A 27,930-nucleotide genomic window follows, 5' to 3' on the forward strand; every position below is an offset into this window, starting at 1 on the left:
TTATTATAGAATTTTATTTAACTTTCGCCTTTTGTGTATTTAGATTTTAGCTAAAAGAATTTTAGGAACATTTTTGTGTAAAATTACTTAAACTGTGAATGCACAGAAAAATACTAATAGTGATGAAGCTATTAAATATTACTTAGGTATGTTTGCTTTCTTATCGTGGAACTAATTACGTGCAGACAATGTAGGTATTTCACAATGAGCCGCTAAATTAATTCGTATCCTTGTCGAACTATGTTACCACTTCAAATGAAGTGTTTATAATTAAGTGTGCTTGGAATATGCCTAGACGGCGCCGTTTCCATGTTTTCCCTATAATAGGTTTGAGATACTCTGAAGCGCAAGCGCGCTTATTGGGTGGACTAAATTTCAAATATAACCAGCAACTCGAAGCGTTTCAAATTAAACATCCAAGCCTAAGTTACGTACTTTTTCTACCCAATTTTATATGGTCTTCGGCATCCTTGAAGCGTATCATCCTTGACGACATCTTGCCAACACTTTTGGGTATTGTCTATTCCGCTATGACCAGGTGGACGCCGCACTGCATTCATTTATTCCTTACGTTGTAAACTAATACCAAACGTGTAATTGTTACGCTAGAAAAATCAATTTGGCACACTATCGATTGTATGACATCATATCCTCCTTCTTTACATAAACCAATTCACATACTAGCAAAGATCCGAATGTCTTTTTCATAAGTTTTACACCTAAACCTTCCTCTTGAATTGCTAATTATATCTATTAAAAAACCCCGCTTCAAAATTCGTTGCGTGGTTGTAAAGATCTAAGCAGACATAGCGACACACAGACAGCGTTAAACGACTATTTATACTATTTAGTTAATTACCATTAGGTAAAAGGTATACACATAGTTATCGGTCGTAGATTGCAGTTGGAATTTATCTGACTTTACACTCCACCATTATGTCCCGTAAAAGATAGTAAACAAACAGAAATGGCATTTCATGTACGCTGCGTCAGTGTAATGGTGCATGGAACTCATGTGACATGAGTACGATTCGAACTGGCGACATTTTAGTTCATCCTTCATACAAAGCTAGTTGAAGTCTATTAAATTACAATACGTGAGCAACTCACTGTGTGTGTTCCCGGTTACATACGAGGTTGTGAGGTTGCAACGCCCGCGGTCCACTTAAAAATAGGCCTTATATTATTGAAGATTCGGCTGTAACTTTACCGTCACGTCAACCCTCTTTGGGAATGTTACTGTTGCCTATAATAAAATCTGACACCACTGTTAGCAATTAACATACTCAAAGAGAAGAAGATTGTTGCCTATTAGTTGATAAGGCTTATCGTGATGATGAAGTGGTTCTAGGGAGGGTTAATGTGTGTTACATTAGAACAACAAACTCATCAGGCATGAATAAATGAGTCTAGACCTATTCGTTAGAAGGTTCCACCTAGAAGGTTGATTTCTATATCCATAAGATTTGTAGTCCGGCTACCTTTATAACGCGGGTCGCATCCGGCGGGTCGTGTTCAGACCATTAGCAGAATGTGCTAGCAAAAACATTTTACATGTGGGGGGAGTGCTCTTCCCAGATATGTATGAAATATTTTATGTTCTGTAATTTTGTTTTGGCTTTAATTAATCGCACTTACATAATAGATGTTATATATTTTATAAGTTCTTGTTTCATCTTCATAATCTGTAAAATTCTATAATTTGCTAAACCAAACTACAGTTTTTAAACTTAAAAAGTTAATTATAGTCCATAATGAGATTCCTAACAGCAAGTGCAAAGTCCTAAACCAAACAACATGATTCCTATGAGATTTGAATCCACGATCCAGTGATGCTACAGACGCCTAACCCATTGGATCACGGAGGATTTGTTTAGAATTATAATGAGAACAGAATCCTCCAGTTAAATTCGCTCGTAATTATTTAACATGCCAATATACTGTGTAATCATCAAATTTTGCTCGAACGCAAATAGGCAAATGTGTTGCGCAAATGGTAGTTCATTTGAAGTGCTGATACAGTATTATGTATATTGATATTGAAATCGTCGTGGAGACAATGCCGCGCATAATTGTGTACCGAAATAGATTTTGACGTCAACGCCTGATAAGAGGCAAAACGAGATTAAATCAATGCGTGTCGTTTGTATTATTAAAGTAATGATACTTAATTATTTTTTCGATTACATCACGGCGATTTCACTCAAATGAAAATAATTCAACATCATCATTCGTATCTAGATTTGTTGCTCATGATATAAACAGACTTCCTGGACTACAAGATTACAGATAGACTAGATAAGATACATCTAGCCTAGTCACTTGATAAATAATTAAGACTTACACTTAATCTTTATCAACAATGTACCTATAAATCCCGGATATTGATCACATCTAATATTAGATAAATGGTAATATAAAGAGGACAGTTTGATAGAATGTTATATCTTATCTGAAAAGATGTCTGTCTACGTTCTAGGCGAAGGTTGGCACGACGCCCACGGCTGACATCGGAAGTTATATTCGAAAGAACACAGTTAAATTTCGTTGTAAATAAATGTTTTTAGCGAATGACTACATTTGTATAAATTTTCTATTGCAGGTAATTGAAGCGTCAGTTACTTAAAAATGTTTGAACACGTACTTTAAGTTACTTAGTTGTACTACTGGGCTTTAAGTTACTTAGTTGTACTGCTACTTAGTTGTATTACTGGGGATAAAAATAATAATAATCATGGTAAGCCATTCTGGCATGATAAGGAGCAACACTGTTCAAATGCGTTGCTTTCAGAATTTTTCTCAGATGTGGTTTTTCCGAAATGCCAGTAGTTTAAAGAAATCCTTATAATATTATAAATGCGAAAGTTTGTGAGGATGTGTGTATGTATGTTTCTTACTCTATCACGCAAAATGTACTAGACCGATTGTTATGAAATTTGGTACACGAGTGGAATATAACCTATAATAACAAAGGGTACTAATTATTCCCAAATTCCTACGGGAGCAAAGCCGCATTGCACAACGAGTACCATATAATAATTCCGCAGCCATATAATAATAATTATATGGCACTAGCCACATAATTTAAAATTTGACGTATGAAAGTGTCCGTTAAGGTCTTTACTAGTTTGACTAACTCACCAACGACTTCCAAAGGTGCCGAGCGGATCTCGGTATGGAAGGTAGGCGCGTCAGCCGACACCTCGCATCGGAAGCGGCCGGCCATGGCGGGCGTGGCCTGCTGCAGCACCACGCGGCGGGCGCCCGATCGAGATATCTGTTACATAAAGTGTTCGTAAATCAAAAAGTTTCCGGAACACATATTTAGAATATACAGTATTAAGCCATTATGAAAATAAACATATAAACAATTTCCTATTTATTAATTTCGCCGTATATGTGTTACGTGTATAAATAACAGTGAAAGAGAAGTGTAAAGAAGTGACATGTGGTGGAAATACTCCACCAACAGCATAATGCTAAATAAGAAGAAGAATACACGTTATTATATTAGGATGCCAAGTATAGTACATAATAAATATAGGGTATATTTAGTCAGGGTATTGCAATAATGACATAAATAGGCAAGGCTTTAAAAAATAATATGTTACAATTTTTGTCTACAAAAGAGAACTCATTAGCTTATATTGAAGCTGGTGGAATATTTTCCATAGTACTTATTCATCAAAAGTGTAAATTGATTTACGAGACTCAAGCGTATGGATTAAATTCGATTGCTGAATATGCTATACAATTAACAGTTTTAATAATTTCGGATTACATACAGCCAATTAACATAATACAATGAAACAATTTGTTATCACCATCAGTTTTAAATCTGAAATTCATTGTTATAAATCTGAAAGTAAAACTTCAATAAAACCGAACGCTGTAATACGTAGCCAGTGCAAACACAAAAGGCACATTGTATAATAAAAATACACACCCTTATTGGTTGTAGAATCTCAAAACCAATATCGTCTAGTATAGTGACGATGCAATTTTCTACAGAATTCCCCCCGAGAGAACCGGAGGCTTCGGGCGTGTTAGTACTTTGTATTGAAAAAAGTATGTGAGACTGCGGCCAAGAGTAATCTAACACGAGACCGCACGTTTGATTGCGGTCAGTATTGCTACAACTTTTTCAAAAGGATTTACAAACAATTAGTTGCGTATTCTGAAGTAGGATTTGCGGTTGTAGATATTTCAGCCTGTGGATTACTTTGGCTTTAGCGTAACGCGGGTTGGTTTATCAAGTGGTTTAGTAAAATCTACTTCATAATATATTTTATTTTCCTTTCGCGGCTTTGAAGTTTCTATAGAAATAAATGGTACCTTTGTGCTTTCCTATTTTAATTCTGATATTGTTAGGTACATAAAGTAACTGATAAATAAATATCAAAGACATTAGCGTCGCCTAAAATGGTCGTTGAAAGTTGGTGAAGAAGAAGCACAATTACAAGATAATAATAATTTCATTGCGTGCATTCATATATTAATCCAGTCAAATATCTAAATCGTGTAAATTTTAACTGCATTTGACTGTTATCAATGAAGTGGAAAATAATGTTACAAGATCATAAAAATAAATGGTTTGGCAGTAATAAATCTTGGAATCGAGTACATACTTCAATGGTACATTCGGTAAGTTTCCAGTCGATCGAATGAGATAAATGAAAAGGCCGAATGGAACATTCGAAAGATTTTTATTGAAGGAAATAAATTGTCATGTTCTCAAAAATTTAAAGAAATTTCATACTTGGATAATTCTTTTCGTTTGAGTTCGTATTAAAATAATTCAGACAGGTTTTTTTTTGTACATCTTTTATGTCTACTTATTAATTCATTTTATAATATGTGTCTTTGTTTATGTTATGGCAATTATCAAAATTACTAGCTGAGCTCCAATGTTCTTTGAGCTTCTTTGGAAATTTAGCTACATTTTTTTTTCTATTTACCGCCTTTCTTTATAAAAAATGATATTGAAAAATAAATGTGATAAATATTTTTTATTTAATCTTAATTCCTTTAAAATTAATAAGAAGTAATGTTACATACGAGTAGCTTTACAGTGAATGGAAATGAAATATTTAGAAATGGAATCACTGAAGATTTATTTCGTAAATAGCACAATAGGCTCAACTGTGGCAGCCAATTGATAAATAAAATATAAATCTGATAATTAGAAAAATATTCTGAATTCAATTTTGTAGGTACTTGAAACCTGTGAAATTTTTGTAAGTTTGAGAAAAAAAGGATCGACGGCAAAAGCGAAGGTTTTAATTTTTATTTAGCTAGGATAGATGTAAAGTTGTAAATGTAAACAAGTACGAATTTATTACGTCAATGATATTAACATTTTTGAATCATTATAGTTCACACGTAAATGGTGATATTAATATGCTATCAATCTTAATAATCCAAAAATTAAATACAAAAATCGATATTATCATGATTTCTCACGCATCAAAGTGGTCGTGGGTGTCAATAAATGAAAAAATATATTTATTAGGCTACTAGTGAATTGTAAATAAGAACATAGTGAATTGTATACCTAAATCTTTTAAAGGAATTACATTATCTATTGGCGATAATCAAGTGAATAGTACCCTTGCAGTAGTTTTTGTTGAAGTTCGTGCGAAATGTAAAGGAAAGGAGATTCGGGGCTCCGGTGCTTTTTGGCTAAAGAAGGAACTGGACACACTCAAATAAGAATCGGTGGGTATTTTTAAGATTTTACAAAGTGACTAAAATATATTGTAGTAGAGAAAATGTTAAAATGTTACTGTTACCTGCTGAACTAAAATAATAATGTACCTACATTTTATACAACGTTTTCCACTATGATCGTTGCAAGTTAAAAATAAAAGCGTTGTTTCTGTAACAGGGTTATTTAACATACAAACGAGTTTAAATTGTGCACAAGCAAGCACTATATACCTACGTATATATCTAACTACATGAGTCAGATTAGTATACAAACTCATATGGCTGGAGTAGGATTGAAACCTGTGATTTAAACCTTTATTTATTTAAATAAAGGTTTAAATCCCAGGTTTCAATCCTACTTTTATTTACATATTACACTACCACCGCTTATACACACTTATATTATTAGGCAATCAACTTTATGTTTATAAATTTCTAAAAATAATCAAAAATTGATTCTAACGTGATGTTAGATCAAATAGGTGAACGGGTATGCGCCTCCCCTATTATTTAATTCAAATTTTAACAAAGACAAGAGTTGGTTTTACTATTTGATTATGTCAATTTAACGAATTATCGATTTTGGAAATGATGCCTTCCTCAAGAAAATTGACGGATCGTAATCACAGCGCGGCCGCAGCGGTCGAAACGTTCTGAGAACCACTATTGTTTGATTATAATAAAAACTCACATCAACTTCGATGCCGGGCAGCGGGAACACTCTCGTATGAGGCAGTTCCTTGGGGATGTACCGGTAGAACTCCTCTCGTCCCCTGTACCACTTGACGCTGTACAGCGCCTCCTCGTCCTCCAGCTGCCAGCTACACTCCAAGGTCACAGTCTCTCCGACCAGCACCGCGCTGGGGACGTTGATCTCCAAGTTGTGGAGACCTCGCACACCTGCGGAATATTTTAATTGAAAGTCAGCATTAACAACAGCTTGGAATAACACAAATATTGTAAAAACAACTTTATAACGGTATTAATAAGTTCTTATGATCTGATAGGAATCAGTAGAATTTCATGAGTTTCTTCTCAGCTAACGTCATCCGGAATTGTAGTTTGTATTTTTTTGAAAGAATTTTTAAAGTTTTGTACTTAGGTTTAGGGTCGTGATAATATAGGGTACCTAACCTACATATTATGTGAAGTGAGGCCATGACCTTTTAATAACATTCATTCAATAAAAAAATCAAAATTATATATTAAATGGATATCATTAATTAATAGCTGCGCTAAAGAATATTTTTTATCTTTAAATAAATGTGTACATTCGCAAATAAATGTTTAAAAATTGTTCTTAAAAAAACACTGGCAGTAATAAATTCGAGTCTACTTTCAAAGGCACCTGCCTCGAGGATGTAAATGTGGCCGTTTCATGTACAAGAGCTCAAACAAACGTCCCGACTGAAACTTCATTTTCCCTGACTCGCTTAATCCATATCAAATAAGCTTTACAACGTTGTGTAGATAAATATATAAGCGAGGGAAATTTTCTTCGTCCAATTCTACAAATGTAACCATAACGAGATTGAGGAACCGCTGTATTAACATTTTAAGCAAACTTTATTTTGTCTGTGAATTTCCAATGACAAGTATTTGAGAATTTTAAAATTATGCAGAAGCAATTTTAAACTCATAATTCTTTTACCAAATAAAAAACACATTCGAATATTTCGTTATAGTTATTGGTTTAAAAAATGTAGCTAGTCTTCTGAAAACATATACATACATTGTACACTTGGACAAAAACTATAAGTAATGTACTATGTGTTGTCTGAGAATTTTTATTACAATATATTTTTTAAAATTACAGTTCAGTCAAATGAATTCTCATATGTATGAGAAACCCAGTCACGTTTAAGACCGCAACTTCCTTTCTAATAACATTGTAAGGAACTAATGAAATTCTGACCTCAGCCATAGTTTTTTCTTTTCAACGGAACCAGTTTCATTAAATCACTTTATATTCGTCGCCAGAAAGAAGTAGATAAGTACTTTATTTTCAAGATCATCAAAAGATTTTATTAAAATACTCTTCAGAAAATATCATTTTTTAAATAGCTATTTTCCGCGATTTCTTTTTTGTACCTATATAGAAGACAAAAAGTAAAGGATAAATAATATTGATTCATATACCGTAATAATATATTATTAATAATCGCATATAGGCATATATGCCTATATGCGATTAGGACGTACTAGTTGCGATAAAACAAATGAAGATAACAATGAAAATATTACGACGATAGTTTTAAATGAGATTTCAAGCTTGAAAAAACGTTCATTTATGGTAATCTGCAGGGCTCCGAAGGTTCCATAAATAATCGCCCAAAGTATTTCACAACCCGGAAAGATATACAAATCATGTTTAGACATGATTTACGAGGGAAATCATTCATGCTTCGATAAAAAATATCCATAAATTGCACCGTACAAATCACTTAAAAGCTAAATAAGTGATAAAATATCGGAGAGCCGAACTTGAATGGAGTATGGCCCTCGATCCATCATTTGGACACTTCGGGAGTTATCAGTGTATACAGGAGGCTGTTGGCATCAGCTTAATATTGCATAATATTGCTTACAAATACTACGCGATAACTAGTTTTTGGAATACCGTTTAAAATTTGTTAAGGTTACCGAAAAAAAATAAAGAGCATTTAAATTTTCGTATTTAGATTTTTAGTGCCGAATACCACATAAAACTACTTTCAGAATCAGTGTCACAAAACATACATTACGAAGTTTACAACAATTGGCTCTGAGTGTGAGGAATTGCCCGTTTCCTGGCTATAAGTGATACGAATGCCGCCATAATAGCTCTCACAAGACAAGGGTTAATTTATCCTCGAGACAGATGCTAGAACCACCTAGTTGTATTTCCTGAAGCCAAATATTGTTATTTGTCGCCATTTTAATTTGGTATAGAATGTGTGTTATGTCAGAGCAAGTATGTATTTGGGATCAGAAAAAAAATATTATCGATTTTTAAACATTCTGTCCGTTTTGTAATGGTAACGAAACATTATGTAATATACAAACGTATATTTGAACGAAGTCGACGAGTCGGACGGAAGCAAATAACAATACACACATGTTAATGAAACAGTGTTAATTGGAGGAAAATTATACAGGAAACACGTACAGGGGTGACAAATTATTGGGTTTATTAAGGGCCTCTTCATCATTGTCGAATGCTACATTATGCATTGTTTTTCAATGTGTTAAAGGTTTGTTTTTTCAATGATACGATTTATGAGACAGTTTTATGGAAACAATGTAATAAATTAATTGAATTGACAACTTTTTCTCTTAGCTGTCACTGTCACGATCGATTCCTGAGAATGAAAAACGGTGTTTAGATTAATCAATTAGGTTTCGTGTTTTAGGTAAAAAATCTAAAATACATTATACACTTTTAAATTATATTTGAACTGCTTAAAAGCGAAATTGATATCTCAAATTTCACTTGGAAAAAAAACCGTACTTTATACTGCAAACAAACCCTGCATTGAATTTAAGTAGAGGTAAAAACGTTGAATATACAGTGTATTTGCGTGGTTGATGTCTTGTCAGCTGTATTAACCCGAAACTAGGTCAGTTCAATATTTAGTATTCCGTGTCGGGAAGTGTCTAATTGACCAGGACTTCTGTGTTCTATCACCAACAGTCACAAAAAGCATCATATAATGTTATTTATGTGAGTACAAACGTTACCTCAAATACATATATAGGCAGTATGTTTTGTATAGTCCTTAAATTTTCTGCTACTTAATGTATATAAATAAATTTAAAATCTATTTCTCACTATTTTTACAACATTTTGAGAATTTAACACTATTTGTTAAAAATGGTACAATACCACTAGGTACAATATACGTAAAGAATGCTTGAAAATATGTACTTAAATAATTTTGATTTAAACTATCCCTAAAAGTCCAGTTTATAAATGAATACATGACCACTTAATAAACGAATTATATCCAAAAATATAATAAAACTTCAAAAAATTATAGCAAAATTGATGACTCTGACAGTTTGGATATGTTTGTTCAAGAAAAAAGAAAATTTTGTTTGTAAAAATGTATGAAACCATTTCGCCGTTAGAGTTCCAAACTCCAGATATTCCCTTTCATTATAATATATAGATTTATCTGTAGTATAATTTGAAACGTAATATTGATTGTACCTAACAGTTAGAATTAACAAAATAATGTAATTCAGTCCTATTTAATCAAAAATACTTTTTTATGTCTAATCCACCTTTTAGACAGAGCGGTTTGTAATATTTAAGTAAGACCTTTTTGACGAAAGCTTAATTGTATCTGGCCAGGGATAAATGGAAAATGGCGCGCAGAGTTTTCAATATCAGGGACAGAATCACAAGGATTCCCGCCCTTGATTAACAATACCTACGTAAATCACTCGACAGAGCAAGCGGGCTGCCTGTATTTACTTTTCATGAGCTGTTTGTTTAGGGGAAGTTGCCCTTTTTTCTCTAGATATTTGTATCCCACTTGTGGACAAAAGCATCGCATTTAACTGTTATATCCAACTAATATTATGAAGACGAAAGTTTGTCTTCTTCTCGCTACTTCTTCACGCTCTAACGACTGGGCCAATTTTTATGAAATTTGGTAAGTATCGAGTATTTTAATACTTTTTTAAATTATTAATTATCAAATTACTACGCATAAAATATAAGTATTTATTATATAGTTGGTGCAGCTATATAAACGCAGTGCAGTACAGTCAACAGCACATCAAGTTATCCTGCATGAAATTCTGAGCGCTGTAATAGTTGCGGGCGAGTTTGCTATGAATTTGGGTAGGTTGATGTGGTGTTGACTATACCGGTCAATTTTCACGTTGACTTTGACCTGCGCACCGCTGATGTTTAGACAAACTGGCGTGCTTTGCGGTTTTCTGCGCTGGTTAAAGTTAACGTCAAAGTTGACTGCTATAAGCCAATCTTAGTTTGTAGCTGGAAAGTTTTTGCACAGAGGATAACACCATTTTGAAAATGTTGTTCTTGTATAACAAGATAATATATTAATTATATATAGACGCCAGGACTGTACGGAATATGAAACGACTCGAGTAAAAGTTATTCTGTTAACACATTCGAGAACAATTTTGCATGTTGACGTGAACAAAGTTACACTTTGTGTTTAATGTTAACTTAAAAACGTGCTCTACGGCCTTGTTACGAAAGTATATTTAATTGTTTGTTTAATTTCTACTTTTGTGTGACTATGATCTGACTAGATCTAGGAACAATATTTCCTTTACATCGACGACCGTCTAGCAGCCGGATATCATAATTGCTTTGTCGCTATCACGCTTTACACAATTTTACGGATCGAGATCTTTATCATATATATATTTTACAACATTATCCATGAGTTCTGGCAATGTTGTAAATGGGACAATTTCTTTTGATTGTGTTTTAGTAGGCACTTATACCGTTCGACGCTCACAAAGTTTTCAAAAGTTATCAGAAACTTTGCAAAGCTCCTTATAAACAGTGATAAATTATAATGAAGATATATACGAAGATATTTATCACAAGAAGAACTTTGCGAATTGGAAATACAAGTTTTTATGAGTGTTATTGAATTAATGTGTCCCTATATGAACCTTTATAAACATACAAGTATCTACGCTTTTCACTCTACTGTTTTGAGTTTTAATACAAATCAAGTAACTCAAATGGAAGAGTGATTGCCATAGATAAAAGAAATAATGTGATTGCTCTATCAACTTTAATATTGGCCGCCGATATTTAAACAAAATGGCCTTACTCTTTTCTGCGCAGGTTACATTTGATTGGTGCAACCAACCCCCTAATAAAATATTGTATTTTATAAGCAAATTCATCTCACCCATTCCAATTATAGAGTTCACTACTTTGAATTAGAGAATTAGCGACTCATTAATGCATTTTTAAATTATCCCAAATTGTTAAATTTTCTCTCGTTCAACAAATAAGCGAATTATAATAAGATACACCTAATCTCGATATAATAAAGCATTCTCTTTATTGCAAAAGATCTCACGCCCCAGGCATTTGCGTGAAAAACATTTCTGAAGATATAGCCAATATAATGATTTGGAGATTCGTTTTATTTGATCGAGACACAAGGAAGACCTTCAAAAGAGGCGCAATCATAATTGATATTTAAGGGAGCAGTCTGTTCACGATTACTGTCCAATCGGATGATACTGATAGAATAAATTTAAAAATATTAATGTATGATCTCTTTATTTGTGTTTACTTTCTTATGCAGTGCGTTATTTATCACTGATATCTCTCATTCTCTCTTCTCGCGTATGTCTTTTTTTATTCGGGGCTAGGACGGTAGGGATACGGACCCAGCGTAAGTAAATAATAAAGCTTGAAATGTTGATGACTCAGCTGTGATTGGCGGCGCGCCGCCTGCCTTATGTTATTGTTGCCTATCAGATGCTAAGGCTGTGTGTAGGCGACTAAGGCTAGTCGCCTTATACGACATTCGTAGGAAGATATGGAGTGGTGTCCTAATTTAGGACCCGACACATCCTTCAAACCGGAACACAACAGTGCAGTTTAGCGGCTGAAAGATATGAGAGTGAGGTACCCATACACATGCATGCGACTTTTGTGTCAAGATCTACTTTATTATAGGGTATTCTATATTCATATACGTACGTAAACGTAAACGAAGTATTTACGTATGCAAAAGTCTTAAGTACTTAAGAAAATATAATCTCCTCTAAGCCATATAAGATGAATGAGTAATATTTTACCAAGCCATTGGTATTTATCCTCTTTTACTTAATATGTAAATTGCTTTTGTAATCTCTCTAGATTTAACATTTTTGAGGTCATCGTTTATTTCAGCCGCATGAAAATTGCGGTCTTTCCCAAATATTACAATTCTAATAGCTGTTAATGTTAAACAAAACATTAACTACTTTAAGAAACTTTTTTAAATGCAAAAGCAAGTTTGTTTGTTCCTCTTCGCGCTATATTTACTTATCCGATATTCTTGACATTTCGTACACCTATATATATAGTATGGAATAGATATTCACGCGGGTAAAGCTGCGGGAAAACCTAGCAGGACCATAATTCTCAAATTTTAAATACAACTCTTTCTATTCGAAAATTGTATTTAACCAGCAATCAATTTGAACCGAGGAAAAATACTTTTTCCTAAGATTCATTCATGAACAAACTTGTTCTTATTAATGACCACTTTGACCCCTTTTTTGGCTTTGGCCCGCCCTCTACTTGCGTCTGTATTTTCTTTACCAACTTTCTAATTTATTAGGCAATTCCTGTTAGCAAATGCAAAGTGCGGTAATTTTAAGGGTTAATAAAATAAATCGCCCTTATCTACAAATATATTTGAGTGATTTTATTTATTTTTCTTTCTTAATATTGAAGGATTTAAACATGTTGATCCTTGATTTGGATCCACCGTTGCAAAATACAACGCGATCAATTAGTGACCGGTGTCACTACAAACTGCCTTGATTGCTCATTTGTCTAGTGTCGACACTTTTTATTTATGAAAAGTTTTATTGATGTATGTGTTATGTTCATATGTATATAACTGTATTCTTGGTTGTCAGTTCATGTCGAGAAACTGGGAGTGCTGTAATATTTTAGCAATGAATACACTATTTAGATTATCTACAGAGTCATTTTACATATATATTTTATTAATTTTTTTTTGACATGACATTTTGTAAATTTAAATTGTATTTTAATTCCATTTTATATTGAAGTTTACTAATTAATTATGTTTTATTAAATATTTTGTAAATTGAAATTGATATTTGTGTATATATGATTCAGTTATAATGAATTTCAAACACAATGTAAAAGTTGTTCGTGAATAAATAAATAAATCAAGTTATATAGCACATAAGATACATTCTTCCTCTAGGTAAGTAGAATCTATCTTATGGAATTTTAGAGTCTATCTAGATTCTCAGTATTTCCTTTTTCAAATATATTTTTAAAAGTTAATAAAACTAACTAAACTAAAACAAAAAACAGCTAGTTTTCATCCAACATTGTAAGCATTACTATCACTTACCCATTCCCCAGAAGACGGTCGCAAAAAATGCCACTAAAATGCGGCTCCCGTTTGACGGTATTACCTCCATTCCACCTGTTTTCTGTCTCTCAAATGTAGTCCCATAAGCACTCTATCACTTTTTGTCTAGCACTTATGTTCCTGAACCAATTTCTCAACGCACACAAAAGAAATCTCCCCAGCCTGTACCTAAAACAAAAAAAAACCATTGAAAATCAACATCCAATAAAAACATCGTATCTCGTTATAAAGCGTGTGTACACAATCCTTGAATATTCATACAATGAATTCTGTTAAAATATTATTACAGTAAGGAGAAAAGACGCATGCTGATTTTTGTGAAGAATTTTTTCATATTATGCTTATTAATTAATCTTAAAAGTATAACGTGTCTACTAAATATAGATAAGACAATTTTTTATCTTTTTTATAGTATCTTTTCTTTGTAATAATTGTAAAAATGGTAAAATGATATTTCTACAAAAATAACAGTGGTTAATGATGACGAAAATATGACGAAATCACACCGTATTTTGTGATGACCAAATTACGCGGTGACGAAACTCACATAACCCCTTTGATCTTATTCAGAATACACAAATTGCATATTTTGTGGCCCTTCACTACCCATTTTCAGAATTATTGGCCCTTTGACATCCTCGAGATCCTATTGTTCTTAGATATACTATCATCTTCGAAGACTTTGCATAGATATTTTATGTTCATAGCTTGATAAATGTGTTGCATATATCATCAAAAATAATATTTAACTATACAATTTTATAGCCCAGTTGCCATTTATGTATGAACATGAAGTGGTAAAAAATACCCCGCCAGAGACCAATCCTTATCCTTACATATTATAAAACTAAATCCTGGGATTCTTGATAAAGGTGTATAATTTATTATTCTTTTACCAGAGCGAAGCCGGGACGGGCCGCTTGTAGAATATAAATTGAATAGATACTTGATACTGTGTTCTTTACACAGATTCTCTTCCACATGTTTATGATTATAACAAGAACGAACACACAAAAAAATATCAATTATAAGGCGAGTCTCAGCCCACCTTTCTTCCACACGTAAAATCGTACAAAAAGCAAAGCCTAATGTAAAGCGTCAATCACCTGTCACAGGTCTTTTACGAGCCTCTCGGTTCGTATAACACGATTATGTAATATTTCGTTTTGTATATCGATTTAAATTCAGCTGAAGTTTGGGAACCATTTCCATCCAAAGATATTATTACCATAGTTAAAGCGTCGTAGCAGCTGTTGCAGATAATACAGAATATATAACGAGGTTAGAAGTGCCATGGGAGAAAGCGGGTAATTTAGTTTTGAACAAACGCTCGCGGCCACCTATGAAATAATAGTCTAGGTATAAGTAGATAATATAATTGCTCGACTTGGCGGGAACACTGCCGTGCCCCCAGATGCTAAAGACTATGTTTTAGATATAGAATGTAAACTGAATTTTAGATAATGTTCGTAAACTTATTTTTTTTACCTTGCGATATTGGGATGTTAAGAATTGGTTACACGGGTTTTTCTAAAAATGCGATCGCCGTTCTAAACGTTACGTTTCTATGGTAAGTACAATCAACTAGAACAGTCGTGACTGGGCGACTAGTTGCAACTAGACTAACTCCAACCGTCTGTAATCAAATCTGCTATGACCGATTTCAATGGCTCGACGCCCTTTGTCGTCTGTTTCATTTTACATTCACGCCAAGCGATCATTTCACTGAACTTATCATATTGACACAGACGAACAATTAATCTCTCAAATAAAACGTTGGAGATTTATTTCCGCTTGAAGTTATTATGACAATTGAAGTATAGAAGCGCTGATTTTACGTAAAGAAAGAAAAAAGAAAGAAAATCAATTTATATGCTACACAACATATACCACTATACTAAAAAAGATTATAACTAAAAACTAAATTACAATTTTAGTGAACCAAATTGGCTCCCGCTCAGCATATGTCATGGCATAACCATGACGGTGATCTTCCGCGGGTACCATAATAGCAGAGTTAGTTAGCATTTTTTTATGCTATGCTAAAATCATCGTGAACCACGGAAGTTATCTCTCTCTCTTATCTAAACGTCTTCCAGGTAATCTACTTCCTTCTACTTGGTTTCAGGTTACTTTTATAAAGGGTCGGAGCCCAGGGTCTACTTTTCTACTTATTCTCTTACTGCAAAAGTTACTAAATACGATTTATGAAAATTTATATTCCAATGATAAAAATGGATAATGAATAAAAGAACATTTTACAATTAAAATTAGAAACGTGTCCTTTTTTATCCGTCTCGAGTTAATGGTTCCGTCGTCTTCCTTATAATTTAAATTTGTATAAAATTGTTGAGAACAACTTTTTTTTCTGTTTCATAACCTAATTGTAATATTTGCTTCGCTGTATTCTCTCGCAGTTTTTCATGACGGTTTATAATTTAAATAGCTTCGCGAAAACTTTATTATCTACATTATTTAGTTTTTCCCTGTGGGACTGGTTAGATTGAAAAAGTCCATTTATACACGAAATAATTCAACGTAATCGGTTCCATCGAGTGAACCTGTCCTATTTAATATATTACCAACGAGCATGTCACTCTTCCTATTTCACGAGTGAATAATCTGGCAGCCAGTGGAAAATGCAGATAGGCATTCGTGCCTCCAATTTACGAATTACTTTCACATCCATAAATTGTAAGGTACCTACACGCAATAATGAATTGTATGCATGTACACATCCTCCTATCTTTCTTCCCGCTAAACCATTTGGGCAGCAGACAGTTTAGTGGTAAGCAGCTATGTAATCATATTTTTTTGTAAACGACACGATTAAAAGTATCTAGTTTTAGTGGTAATTGCTCAAGGAAATATGTCTTACTCAGATCAAATGAATGAAATAAAAAAGTAGTCACCTGATAAAAAACTAGCATTATTTTTAATTGGGAAAGAGCATAGAAGCATTTGAGTCCAGTTGGTTAGTTGATAAATTTGTAGTTGATTAATTAACTTGGTAGTTCTTACAAGACTTTACAATTTGGGATACAAATTAGTAGGTATTTCTACAATTACCTGTAGTGTAATACTTAAACTTATCCAAATTAGTGAATTACAAACAGTCAATAATCATTAAAATGTTAATGATTTATTTCTTTAAATCAAACGTGGGTAGAACCACAATTTTATTTCCATAATCTTTACTGAAAGTTGTACACTTACCCTTTTGTCCGCGCAGTTGACCGTTCTATCGTCTGTAACGAATTAGCTTTTCCATACTTAATTACTACAATTATCATCACAATTCATGTCGGGACCGGCCCCTCGTAATAATTTTCCGGGTTTGGATCGCGAGAGTATAATTTAAATCACGGTTGCGTGTAATTTGTAGTTCTTTAGTGTTAAAATTACTATTTTATGAATTTTATTACCATGCGGTACCTGTGGAACGTCATGTCGACGGTGTGGTATAAATATCTCCTAACTGGTTTTTTAAGGAAGTCACCTAACTCTTTTACATTGAATTTAGGCGCTATTTATGTGTATTTGGTAATTTTGAAATATTGGTACTTTGCCGTCGATACGTTGCGTTAAGTGTTGTATAAAGATATATAATTAGCAGGCGAGTCCAGAATCTCGGGGATTCACGCCAGAATATCGGAATAAAGTTTTGGAAAGTAAAATAATTTACAAATCGCTTGTATATTTTCGGAGATTCGATACACAAACTTACAAGCACTTAGTTTTTATAAGATTAATAAAGATATAATTAGCTCTTGTATTAGCAAATATTTTTTATTTTAACAAAAATTATAGAATATAACTGAACATAGGTAATGTGATTTAATAACAAAATTCCCACGAGTCCTGCCCGTACCCGGACGTAATTAGTATTAAATAAACCAAAACAGTCGAAATGCAAATGAAGATCTTAATTACTTTTTAAAATAAAACTGGGTCTTGACCTCTTTTTATCTACATTTTAACAACAAAGTCGAGTCTAATTAGTCTCGTAAATGTAGGTATAATAAGATTAGGCTAACTAAATCATGGAACATTTTTGCAGATTACTGCCTAACTCGATCATTGAAACGAATGAAAGTACTCAGAACAATAAGGACATTTGTGTTGGTCTGAAATTAGTAATAAGATTCGTAATAATTTGGATTATAGACATTAATTAATATAAATATTTAAAAGTAACGTAGTAGTTTGTATATACAAATTAACAATCAAATAAATAAAAACAAAGTTGCATAGTATTTTGAAGTCATATACATACATATATTGTATATGAATTTTGTTACTGAACATCCATGCGAAAAACGTTCAGTATTTTGAAACATTTCGCAATATGCTTATACAAAATTCACCCCTACAATTTCGGTTACGTTACAACGATTTTACATCTTGTTTGCTCAATAATTGTATTTCGCAAATTCTTTTTATTCTTCCATTCCTTTTGCTCTGCGTTCATGCAATAAGGTGGATACACGGAGAAACACCAAGTTCAGGGCTCAGCGAATTCACACAAATTTCTTGATGAATCATTCAGGCTTTTATTAAATTTGAATTTTGCTCCGCCTGCTGAAATCCGAGAATTTATTATCAAATATGATACCACTTGCTATGTTTTACTTCATATGTAATAAGTAAGTAGTCTCGCTGAGAAATCTTCGTTATAGCAAGCTTAACTTGATAAGTTATACGCTCTCATTGAAAGCATAATATTTGAAATATACTTATTATTTTATACTACCAAGCAGGCATGGGGTCCATCTGTTAGTAAGTGGTAACCACAGCCTATCAATGCCTACAACGTGGTCACAGTACACTAAAAGGATTTTAGTGGCCATCGTTTTCGATTAAGTCAACTGTGACTAGATTAGGCAAAATACTTTTTTAATTTTCGCTAAGAAATAAAAAGAAATTAATAAAAATGTGAGGTGGCGCTAATGTGCCTAATCGCCTTAACCGTAATTATATTTGTCTAATTTTCTACTAACGTGGATTTGCTCTGGCTGTAATGATGTTTTTAAATTATAATAGCGTATTTAAACCTTTAGTTTATTTAGTGGTATCCATATAGTATTTTGAACACTGTTTTTTATTTATTTTTAAGTGAAATATCAATATCTGTTACAGGTATTACCTAATGTCTACTTTCGAATAACTACGTTTATTCGTATACAAACTTTGTGTGTATATACATATGCGTAGAATATAATGAGTTACACTTATGAATATGTTACACTTGGAGGAGAAAATGTAAGAAAGCGGACCCTATTCTCTGTGGATGGGACACGAACCGGTAAAATTCTCATATTAGATACAGAGAGAGAGACACAAAAAAAAAAACAAAACACAAAGCCGTAGCCGCCGACACTCAACGAATAAGCAATCAGTAATTTTTCAAACTCGAACATAAAACTCCACCTTGCTGCATGCGGGTAGATCATTGAACAAAAGAAGCGACACAAAGAGCAATGGGACACATTTTGCTGAGCGCCTCGCGCGTCCCATATTCTGTAACGTGGCGTCCTCAATAAGCGACTGCACACTGTACGACGCGACACGACATAGGACGTACGTATGTAAATTACGTAATACGTACACGTGAATACAGATACGTTTGTTGTAGTCGAATCGCGCCACGTCGCGTTTCTTAGTCGCATATGTCGCCCCGCTAGGACGCCGGATAACGAGATGATACGCCGTCGTTTATGCATACCTCATATCAAGTATCTTCTGCGTTTCACCTGGCAAAATACCTTATTTATAAACTGTTATCCACGGCATACGAGTGTATTGTTTGGGATATGCACGTCCTTTTCAAGTGCTCGCTTTTGTGAAGTAAATCTCGTTCTATTTGACTTTCTGTTGTTAAATTCTTTGTATGGCTTTTCATAGCTTTTGTTTTATTTTTTTTAAAGAAAATGTTATTGTTTATTCTCTCTCTTGTCTTTGCGTGTTCACGGCTGCTTTCGTAGCTGTGACGCCCCAGAGGCTAGGGTTAGCGTAAAAATACCATTAAATATGGAAGATTTGGCTATGATTTTACAACCGGCCGCCCTGCTTACGCCAACCCTCTTTGGGAATGCTATCGTTTATTATTCAAGAAATATTTAAAACAAGTTCATCAAGGGGAAATAGCTATACAAGGGAACGGAGATGCTTCTGAACGTCAAGATTAATCTCAATTGAATTTTAAAAAACATAATACTTATTGGCTTTATGTACTTAAATTTGCTAAGGTGAACTGTTATATATTATTATAAGTAACTTGTACGCTTGCAATATTATCTTTAGCTACATTTTTCACGTTAAGGCAACTAATGTAACAGTTTTCCAAGTCACTGTGGGATGTCTATATAATTTGAGACGATTCGTTTATACTGACATCCCTATTATCACACCCACGCCTTCATTACCACCCACATTATGGTTACGCGGTTTGGTGTCTCAAACAAACCGAAACAGATGTTGACATATCTGTTTAACTACACAAATAACAGTTCCTCCAGTTGAGCCTCTAAAAACAATGCAGAATATTATAATAACTCGAAAGTCATAGAACGAAAGAATTTCATAATATATAATTTTAATATATTGGGCAAACGAGCACTCTGGTTGCCTGATGATAAGCAAACACCGTAGCCCACACTGACAACCTGATAGTCACCGGAGCATTTGATTTACTGATGACTAGCTGTGTCCCGGGGCTTCGCTTCCTTGGGATAAATATTCTGTGTTATTCCAGGTTATACATATTCTACCCGTGTACCAAATTTTATGCCAATCCGTCCAGTAGATATCGCGTGAAAGAGTAACAAACGTACACACATAAATCCTCCATAACTTTCGCATTTATAATACTAGCTTTTGCCTGCGGCTTCGCCCGCGTGATTTCCTACGCGCGCTGTTAATTTTTCCGGGATGAACCCGGAATTACTTAGGTACCCTATTTCCTTCTCCGTACTCCAAACTATATGTATGAACAAATTCAAGAAAATTGGTTGATTAGATAGAGCGTGAAGAGATACCAAACAAACATACTTTCGCATTTATAATTTTAGTTAGGAAGTCAGAATTAGTAGGATGGAAATAAAATGTTAAATAAAACTATCACTAAAATGCTACTCTTTCCACACTTTTCAGAGAGGCTGTCAAATGGCGTGAATAATATTGGTTCCCGATAACTGTTTGCCTTCACAGATAGGGCGCTTGGGATAAGTATAACATGATTGAATGTGATAGATCGCTACTGGTAGTGACGGGCGCTGTTTGAGAGTTCATATCCAGGGGAGAGCTAACACTAGTTAAATAATTGGGGACAGATTCACTAAGTCTTAATTTTTTATTTTGATTATGGAGCTAGGCTTTACAACTACGATCACGTAAAATGTACTAAAAAGATCGTTATGAATTTATAAGACACTAGCGCCCCGGGGATTCGCTTCCGTGGGAATTTCGGGGTAAAAGTACTCTATGTGTTATTCCAGGTTATATTCTACCCGTGTATCAAATTTCATAACAATCTGTACAGTAGATTTTGCGTGAAAGAGTAACAAACAAACGTACATACACACAAACGTAATCTCCGAAACTACCGAACTGATTTCAAAAATTATTTCACCATTAGAAAGGTACTTTATCCAAGATTGCTATAGGCTATATTTTATCTGAAAATTCCCATGTGAGCGAAGAATTTCAACATCTAGTTTTATATAAATTTGAAAGCCAAACGGTGGGCATTGTTTGACTAATGTGCAAGTTATGGGTCAAGTACTATTTCCACAATCAATCAAACCGAAATAGCAATGGATGTGACATTTGCCACGTGATCAAAATAACATCTATTGAATTTGTCACATTTTACTGTTGCTACAAAAAACAAAATGAGAAAATGGAGCGAACCCTGGGCTTCGGGGCGTCACAGCTTCGAATGTAGTTACTAGAGACTACGAATAGTGACTTTGATCGATAGATACAAACCTACAATCTCCTTCAAAGCAGTATCAAGAGATCCAACCACTTTTTAGTGTTCACTATATGAACTAATTTCCAAATACATGGTCAATAAAAAACATTGACCTATTTTCCAGCATCAATTTTCATTTTTTAGAATATTTTTTCTATATGTAGGTACGTAAAAAAGCTTGGCAGTTATATCGAATGATTGATGGCAACGGCCACTTCCACGCTGGGCGTGACAACCAGAATAGTTTTTATATAATCTGTGACATGACGTATGGGAACAATTTGACAATTGTGTAGTTAGGGATGAGTTGCACCGTCAAATTTGACGTAGATTTTAACGGGCGCGCCAAGTTAACGTCAAAGTTGAAGGAGCAACCCACCTTAGGTAGAAATGGAGATGACATTTGTACGTGATCAAAATATGACATCTCAGTTGTTCTGACTGGTGTACGAAATTAAATTATGCAAAGAAGACATTATTTCAAAGCTTTTCGAACATATTTCATCTCACAAACTATATAAGTTTAATATTTTATCTTGGACTTTTACAAAAAAGTATTTTTCAATACATATGGGATGTAAATATGTATTTTTGTTATTGTTACCTCTAATCTAATGTTTTACTTCATAGTAATAATCATTTATTATAAATGTTTATTTCAGTACATTTTTCATAGCACTACGACTGTGATAAGATAAGACAAGTTAATTAAGTAAAATAAAGAAAATGGTTAGAATGCAGTCTGGATTTATGCAAATCACTGGAGCAGAACAAATCGTCTCCTTGAGAAATGGACAGAACAAAACCTTGCGATGAACCAGTGCCATTACGCCGCGCACTCATGCCAGTATAATGGCGACAGCGGGACCACAGTGCTGTCGCACTCGTCCCAGTAAAATGGAGACAGTGGACCACTGTGCAGTTACTGTTACTGCATTTCCCGCTCTGACTAAATTACAAGATGTAATTTTTCGATCATCATTATTTAAGTCAGCACTCCAATAATTTTGAAAATGTTCATTGCTTAGCTTTACAGTTTCTATTTTTGAAAGTAAGCATTATAAGAAATGCACTTTTATCTTAATTTGTGAATGCCGTAGTATTTTTTCATAAATAGCAGCTAGAATTATAAACACGTCATCATAATATTTCATATAACGGAAAAGTTTCCTGAATGTCATAATCTTGCGAGTCATTCATAAAGATTTTTCTTATCTGTCTACATCCTACGTCCTCCTTGACCCCGTAAAAAAGTATAATCTTGGTTTTTTAAATCTGACATTAGTAGTGATGGCACTGGCAGGTAATAGTTAAATAAGACAGAATCATGGAATTAGTAGGTTCTCCGTACAAGTACTTAACTAAATCCATGGACAGAATATGCTCAAAACCCCGTGCAACGACTACCAGGTAGACTTTTAAAAAAAACTTTGTTCTGAAAAAAATATCAATCTTATTTTGTAATCTCCTGTGGTAGGCTCATTTGCCGCCGAAACGCTCGTCATTTCCAAAAGGCAAAAGGAAAAATGTTTTCTAAAATCCTAAGAGACTTTCTTAAAAACAGCGGACGAACGTCACTCACCACTCACCTACCCGCGAGGGACCGAAACGGCCTATTTTCTTTGAATATTACAACTTTTCATTGAAGACTTTATCATAATAAACGTAATAAGGTTTGAGTACCTATAACGTGAATGGCGCTTGGTTAAAGGTGAAATTAAATCATAAGGTGTATTATAATTAAAATATTTTAAAATGTCTTTTAAAATATTTTAATTATAATACACAAAATGGAAAGGAATAATAATAAAAGGTCTACCTATGATTATTATGTAATGCTGCACGTGTCTTACTTATCTCAATGAAATACTTGAATGATATGCTGATTATGTCAACGTTGCTTTGCTTGACGGGGTTCAAATTGTACCTACTTTTAAGTAGTACTTTATAACAGTTTGTTTTATAGCAGTTGCAAGTGTATGATACGTAATTTAATAAATTAATTGAATGGAAAGTTATTAAAAAGGATTCATCGTTTTGGTATGATATGAGACACGCGACAGACAAAAGATGTGATGTTAAGCAGATGCGCAGTCAACTTGCGCAAACATTTTTGACAGAGTTAAATAATACTATGGCTACTTGATTTCCTTCGTATTTTATATTGGTTAAATAAACAGAAAAAAAGGTGCTATTATAATTCAAACGCTTTTGTGAGATATACTGGCTATGTTTTAAAGTACTAAATATTATATGACTGTTCGCTATTATTATTAAAAGTACTTAGTGTGTGAATATCAAACAAATTGAGTACTATTTAGGGGAACACAAGTTTATAGTAGTATGAAAATATATGAAAACGAGATAAAACACTTTAAAATTGTCATTACTGTATAAAATAATTTTTCACTTACAAAAAGATCTTTAACATCATCAACATATTCAATAAAATTTAAAACAAACATTCACAAAATCAAGTAAATTATCAGTAAAATACATACCTACGTCTAAACAATTACGTGGCAGACATTTTCAGATCCAAAAGTTTCTGATCTTGAAACTTGTCCAAAAAGAGCGGCAAACAAAATCACTTCCGCGCGCGCGACTTGGCGAAATTATATTAAAACTTGGCAGTCGGCTAGAGTTAATTAGCTCCGCATTTGTTTTGTTGACTTTTTGACAGCGGGTCAACGTAAATTTTAATTAGTAGGGTTTGATGTGGGGCTGCGTGCAGCGAACGGCGCTGTCGTCACGGCACTGACGGAGAGGAGTGGACCAGCACGCCCGGCGCCGGCCGCTCCCGCCCTCCAAACTCCGATTTCCGTAGCGAGCTAAGCCGAAGCTTTCCTAGATTGTGTGGCCTTAGTGAACATTAATTACACCCAACTTAGTCTGATTAAACCTTGAGGAATTATCCGGATTGACAAAATTAACTTTTAACTCAGATTTATGTCGTTCACCTCGACGATAGGTCGAGTAACTGAATCTTGAGAGCTTTCTGGTATGTTGTGATAAAATGTCATTAGTTTTGGTTCTTCTCTTTCTTCTATTCGTTTAGGTAGTCGGAAAAATAATGTACCTACATGAAGGTACCTATCTCATCATAAAAAGAAAACTAATTTATGGATGAAGACCAATAAAAACAAACCTTTTGCGATTGATTAGCTGATTCAGGAAGGGTTAAGTAACATTAATCATTAGATAATGCTTCTTTTAAATTTCAGAAAAAAACATGTATTGTTCACTCTATTATTTGCTCCTTATGATTGTACTACGACTTGAATAAAATGTGTTACTCCGATTATTAAAACCATTTTCAATTATATAGATATTCCATTTTTGCTGATGTAATATTTCATGTGCATTGACGAATTTCATAATTGTATCTCTGTAACAATAGCTTTCGCAGCTTTTCGAGCGGCAAAGTTTCGACTGTATTCTTTTGTGCCGCTCTCGCGTTTTACATATTTTATATTCGCCGCCATTAAAGTTTTTCAATTATTCACGAGTTACGAACAAAATCCTCCTTGTATATAGATAGGTACGTAAAATCGAACACTGCGTCTACAAAAATAAGTAACTAAGGCAAAAGCTTCTCTTCTTCATGTTTCTTCCTGTCTTTACAAGAACATTCTGCATTTCATAATTAGCGTGCCTAAATAAGTATTTTTATTTAAAATAGGAACATTGTTTTTTTTTTACTTTTATCATTGACTGAATTATTATGAAAACTTTCAGTTTAAACGTGTTCAAAATATTATTTGTATCGTAGCTGCCTGTGAAATCATCTGCTATGAGATCAAGTGAAAGTAGAGGACTTTTAGAAATTTAAGCCTTCAAATATGAAATACCGCTATTTGTTGAAAAATACATTTATTAATATGAACAAAGGGTAGATTTATATCGCAAGTGATTTATTTGATTTCAAAATTGATGTCTTATTTTGACGTTTAGAATAATTAGGTATGGCATGCCATATCGCGTATACTTACAATGAGCATTAAAGTTCCATTTTCAGAGCTTAGTTTAAACAATACAAATAAAAATGTTAACGATACTCAAAATTTTATGAAAGTATAAAATTGGTTTAAAACAATTTATATTTTCCTGATTGCTCGTAAATTTAAATTTACGTCTTCTGTTTTCATTTAGGTACTTACTTCCAGTGTTGTATACTTAAATGATGTAATTTATTTATTTTCTTTTATTATCAAAATGCCTTCTTCTCAGTCGTTAAGATAAGTCGTAATTAGTTTTACAGGGTATCCCCCAACGACTTATTGAATTTTGCTGATTAGTAAAACAATATTCTAGATTAAGATTAGACAACGAAATATTAAAAATAAATCGAAAAAGTTGATTGCATGAGAATCGTGCTTAGTATGTTATAAAACTTTAAATATTTTGCGGCGACCTTATTTATTAGGGTCATACTGTTGTTCGTACTCAATATTATAAACCACATTGCAGTCTATAAAGGCCTGCCGTGTCAGTAATAAAGCATAAACTGCTGGCATTTGTGACAATGTTCGCTCCAGGCTCCCACTATTTATGCGACAACATGCATCCGAATGCTTTAGAGAGAGCTATCTATTCCAACTCGATCGTTTAAAAATTTTCCAGAGATTTTGAAAATAATATAAAATTCTGTAAAAGAAAATAAAATTCGGATTTTTTTCATCTCATTATTATTTTCAAAATTATTTAAGAAGCATGTATGACAATATATATTAAAAAAAAACCATTTCAAAAATTTTCCAGTGAGATTCAGCCCGTCGTACCTCGATCAGATTGGCACAGGATTGTGAAGAAATATAAAAGAAGAAAAGCCTATATTGCGCAGAAAAGGGCAGAGATCTTGATGATAAGACACATCCAATTAATAATAGTGTGGCAAATGACACGTAAAGTATACTTTACATCCCAGTAAAATTCGCTGTGTATAGTTGAAATACAATTATGATACATGTTTAGAAAAATACTGTGCAACTTTCACAACTTTCATTGCACATTTTAACGTCTGAAAATCGCTAAAAGTTTCGATGACGTAAATCGATTATACACTCGCACTATGGCCACTGTTTCATAGCCTGTGGCGGTAAAATGTGAAATGTGCTCGTCATTCAGAGACGCAGTGGCAGTATTGAATTCACGAATAGCAGTTTTCTAAATACTTTTTCATTTCACTTTTTCATGAGAACACTACAACACTATTAGGGCGGATCAGGCTGAATACTGGCCGTTTTGTGCTATGATATCGAATTGTGTAATGGTTGTTATTGTAAAGTTTATTCACTCAAAAATCAATTTCTGCTGGAATGAAAATAATCACAAAAAAAAATAATAATTTGAATTATATGCCGCATTCAAGACATCGGGAATTAGCCATCACACACACAAATAATTTTTGAAATCGTACTGGTATTTAATTGTAGAGATTAGCGCGTACAAATAAACTCTTTATAGACTGACTCTTTATAGATATATTAATATCCATGCTTTCTACTTGTCAGTATTTTTGAATATTCAGTGTGCATGAAACCAATTTATACGCTTTAAAACATGTTAAAGGAAATGTTTATTTTTCTGGTAAATTCTGTTGGTTCGATTCACAATATTGTAAAAGGTTTTCGGTAAACACTTACGCACATTTAACCTACCTCATATACTGAATCCTGTATCGATAAAGAGATTTATATACGTTGCCCAACATGGGTGCTTATCGATACAAAATATTAACGTGAAACGTAAAGCCTCGTTTTATGGACACACGGCGCATCGGACTGCACGGGCACACACAGAGTTGTTTATAGATGTCTTAGCACGCGTTTGTTTTATGCCGGCTATACATTGTCGTGAAACAGCTCACTAGGCTATGGCGAATTCGACGTAGCTGGTTTTTCATTGCGGTAAACAAAAGCTCTCATACACAATATGTATGCAATGTTCATTCATTTGCGTCGGTATCTGTCTGAGTTCCGCGATAGTGTAAAGTCAGCATTGTGGTTGACAGAGCAACCGGCAACTATGTGTGCACTCCCTGATCCCGCGTCTTCATTGTGATAAAGTTCGCGATACGTAGCGATGCGATGCTACGCGATACGATAATGGTCAATTTGTTATTCATTGTTT

At 33.7% G+C, this 27,930-nt stretch overlaps 2 protein-coding genes across 4 annotated transcripts in view; one reads left to right on the top strand and one right to left on the bottom strand.

Moving 5' to 3' along the window:
• The window catches only part of LOC128670618 (uncharacterized), a 43,204-nt gene extending 18,608 nt beyond the window's left edge, over window positions 1-24,596 (bottom strand). The window contains exons 1-4 of one of the 2 annotated variants that reach the window (XM_053746411.1): window positions 24,304-24,596; window positions 13,803-13,991; window positions 6,401-6,609; window positions 3,142-3,277 (exon numbers count right to left, since the gene is read on the bottom strand). In XM_053746411.1, coding sequence (XP_053602386.1) covers window positions 3,142-3,277; window positions 6,401-6,609; window positions 13,803-13,872 — 415 coding nt within the window. In that variant the 5' untranslated portion in view covers window positions 13,873-13,991; window positions 24,304-24,596. Of the gene's footprint in view, window positions 1-3,141; window positions 3,278-6,400; window positions 6,610-13,802; window positions 13,992-24,299 lie in introns of both variants that reach the window. The other variant, XM_053746410.1, reaches the window with a different exon arrangement.
• The window catches only part of LOC128670619 (larval cuticle protein 1-like), a 107,713-nt gene that overhangs the window by 30,962 nt on the left and 48,821 nt on the right, over window positions 1-27,930 (top strand). The window lies entirely within an intron of this gene.

The sequence above is a fragment of the Plodia interpunctella genome, chromosome 6, assembly GCF_027563975.2.
Source record: "Plodia interpunctella isolate USDA-ARS_2022_Savannah chromosome 6, ilPloInte3.2, whole genome shotgun sequence".
NCBI lineage: Eukaryota > Metazoa > Arthropoda > Insecta > Lepidoptera > Pyralidae > Plodia > Plodia interpunctella.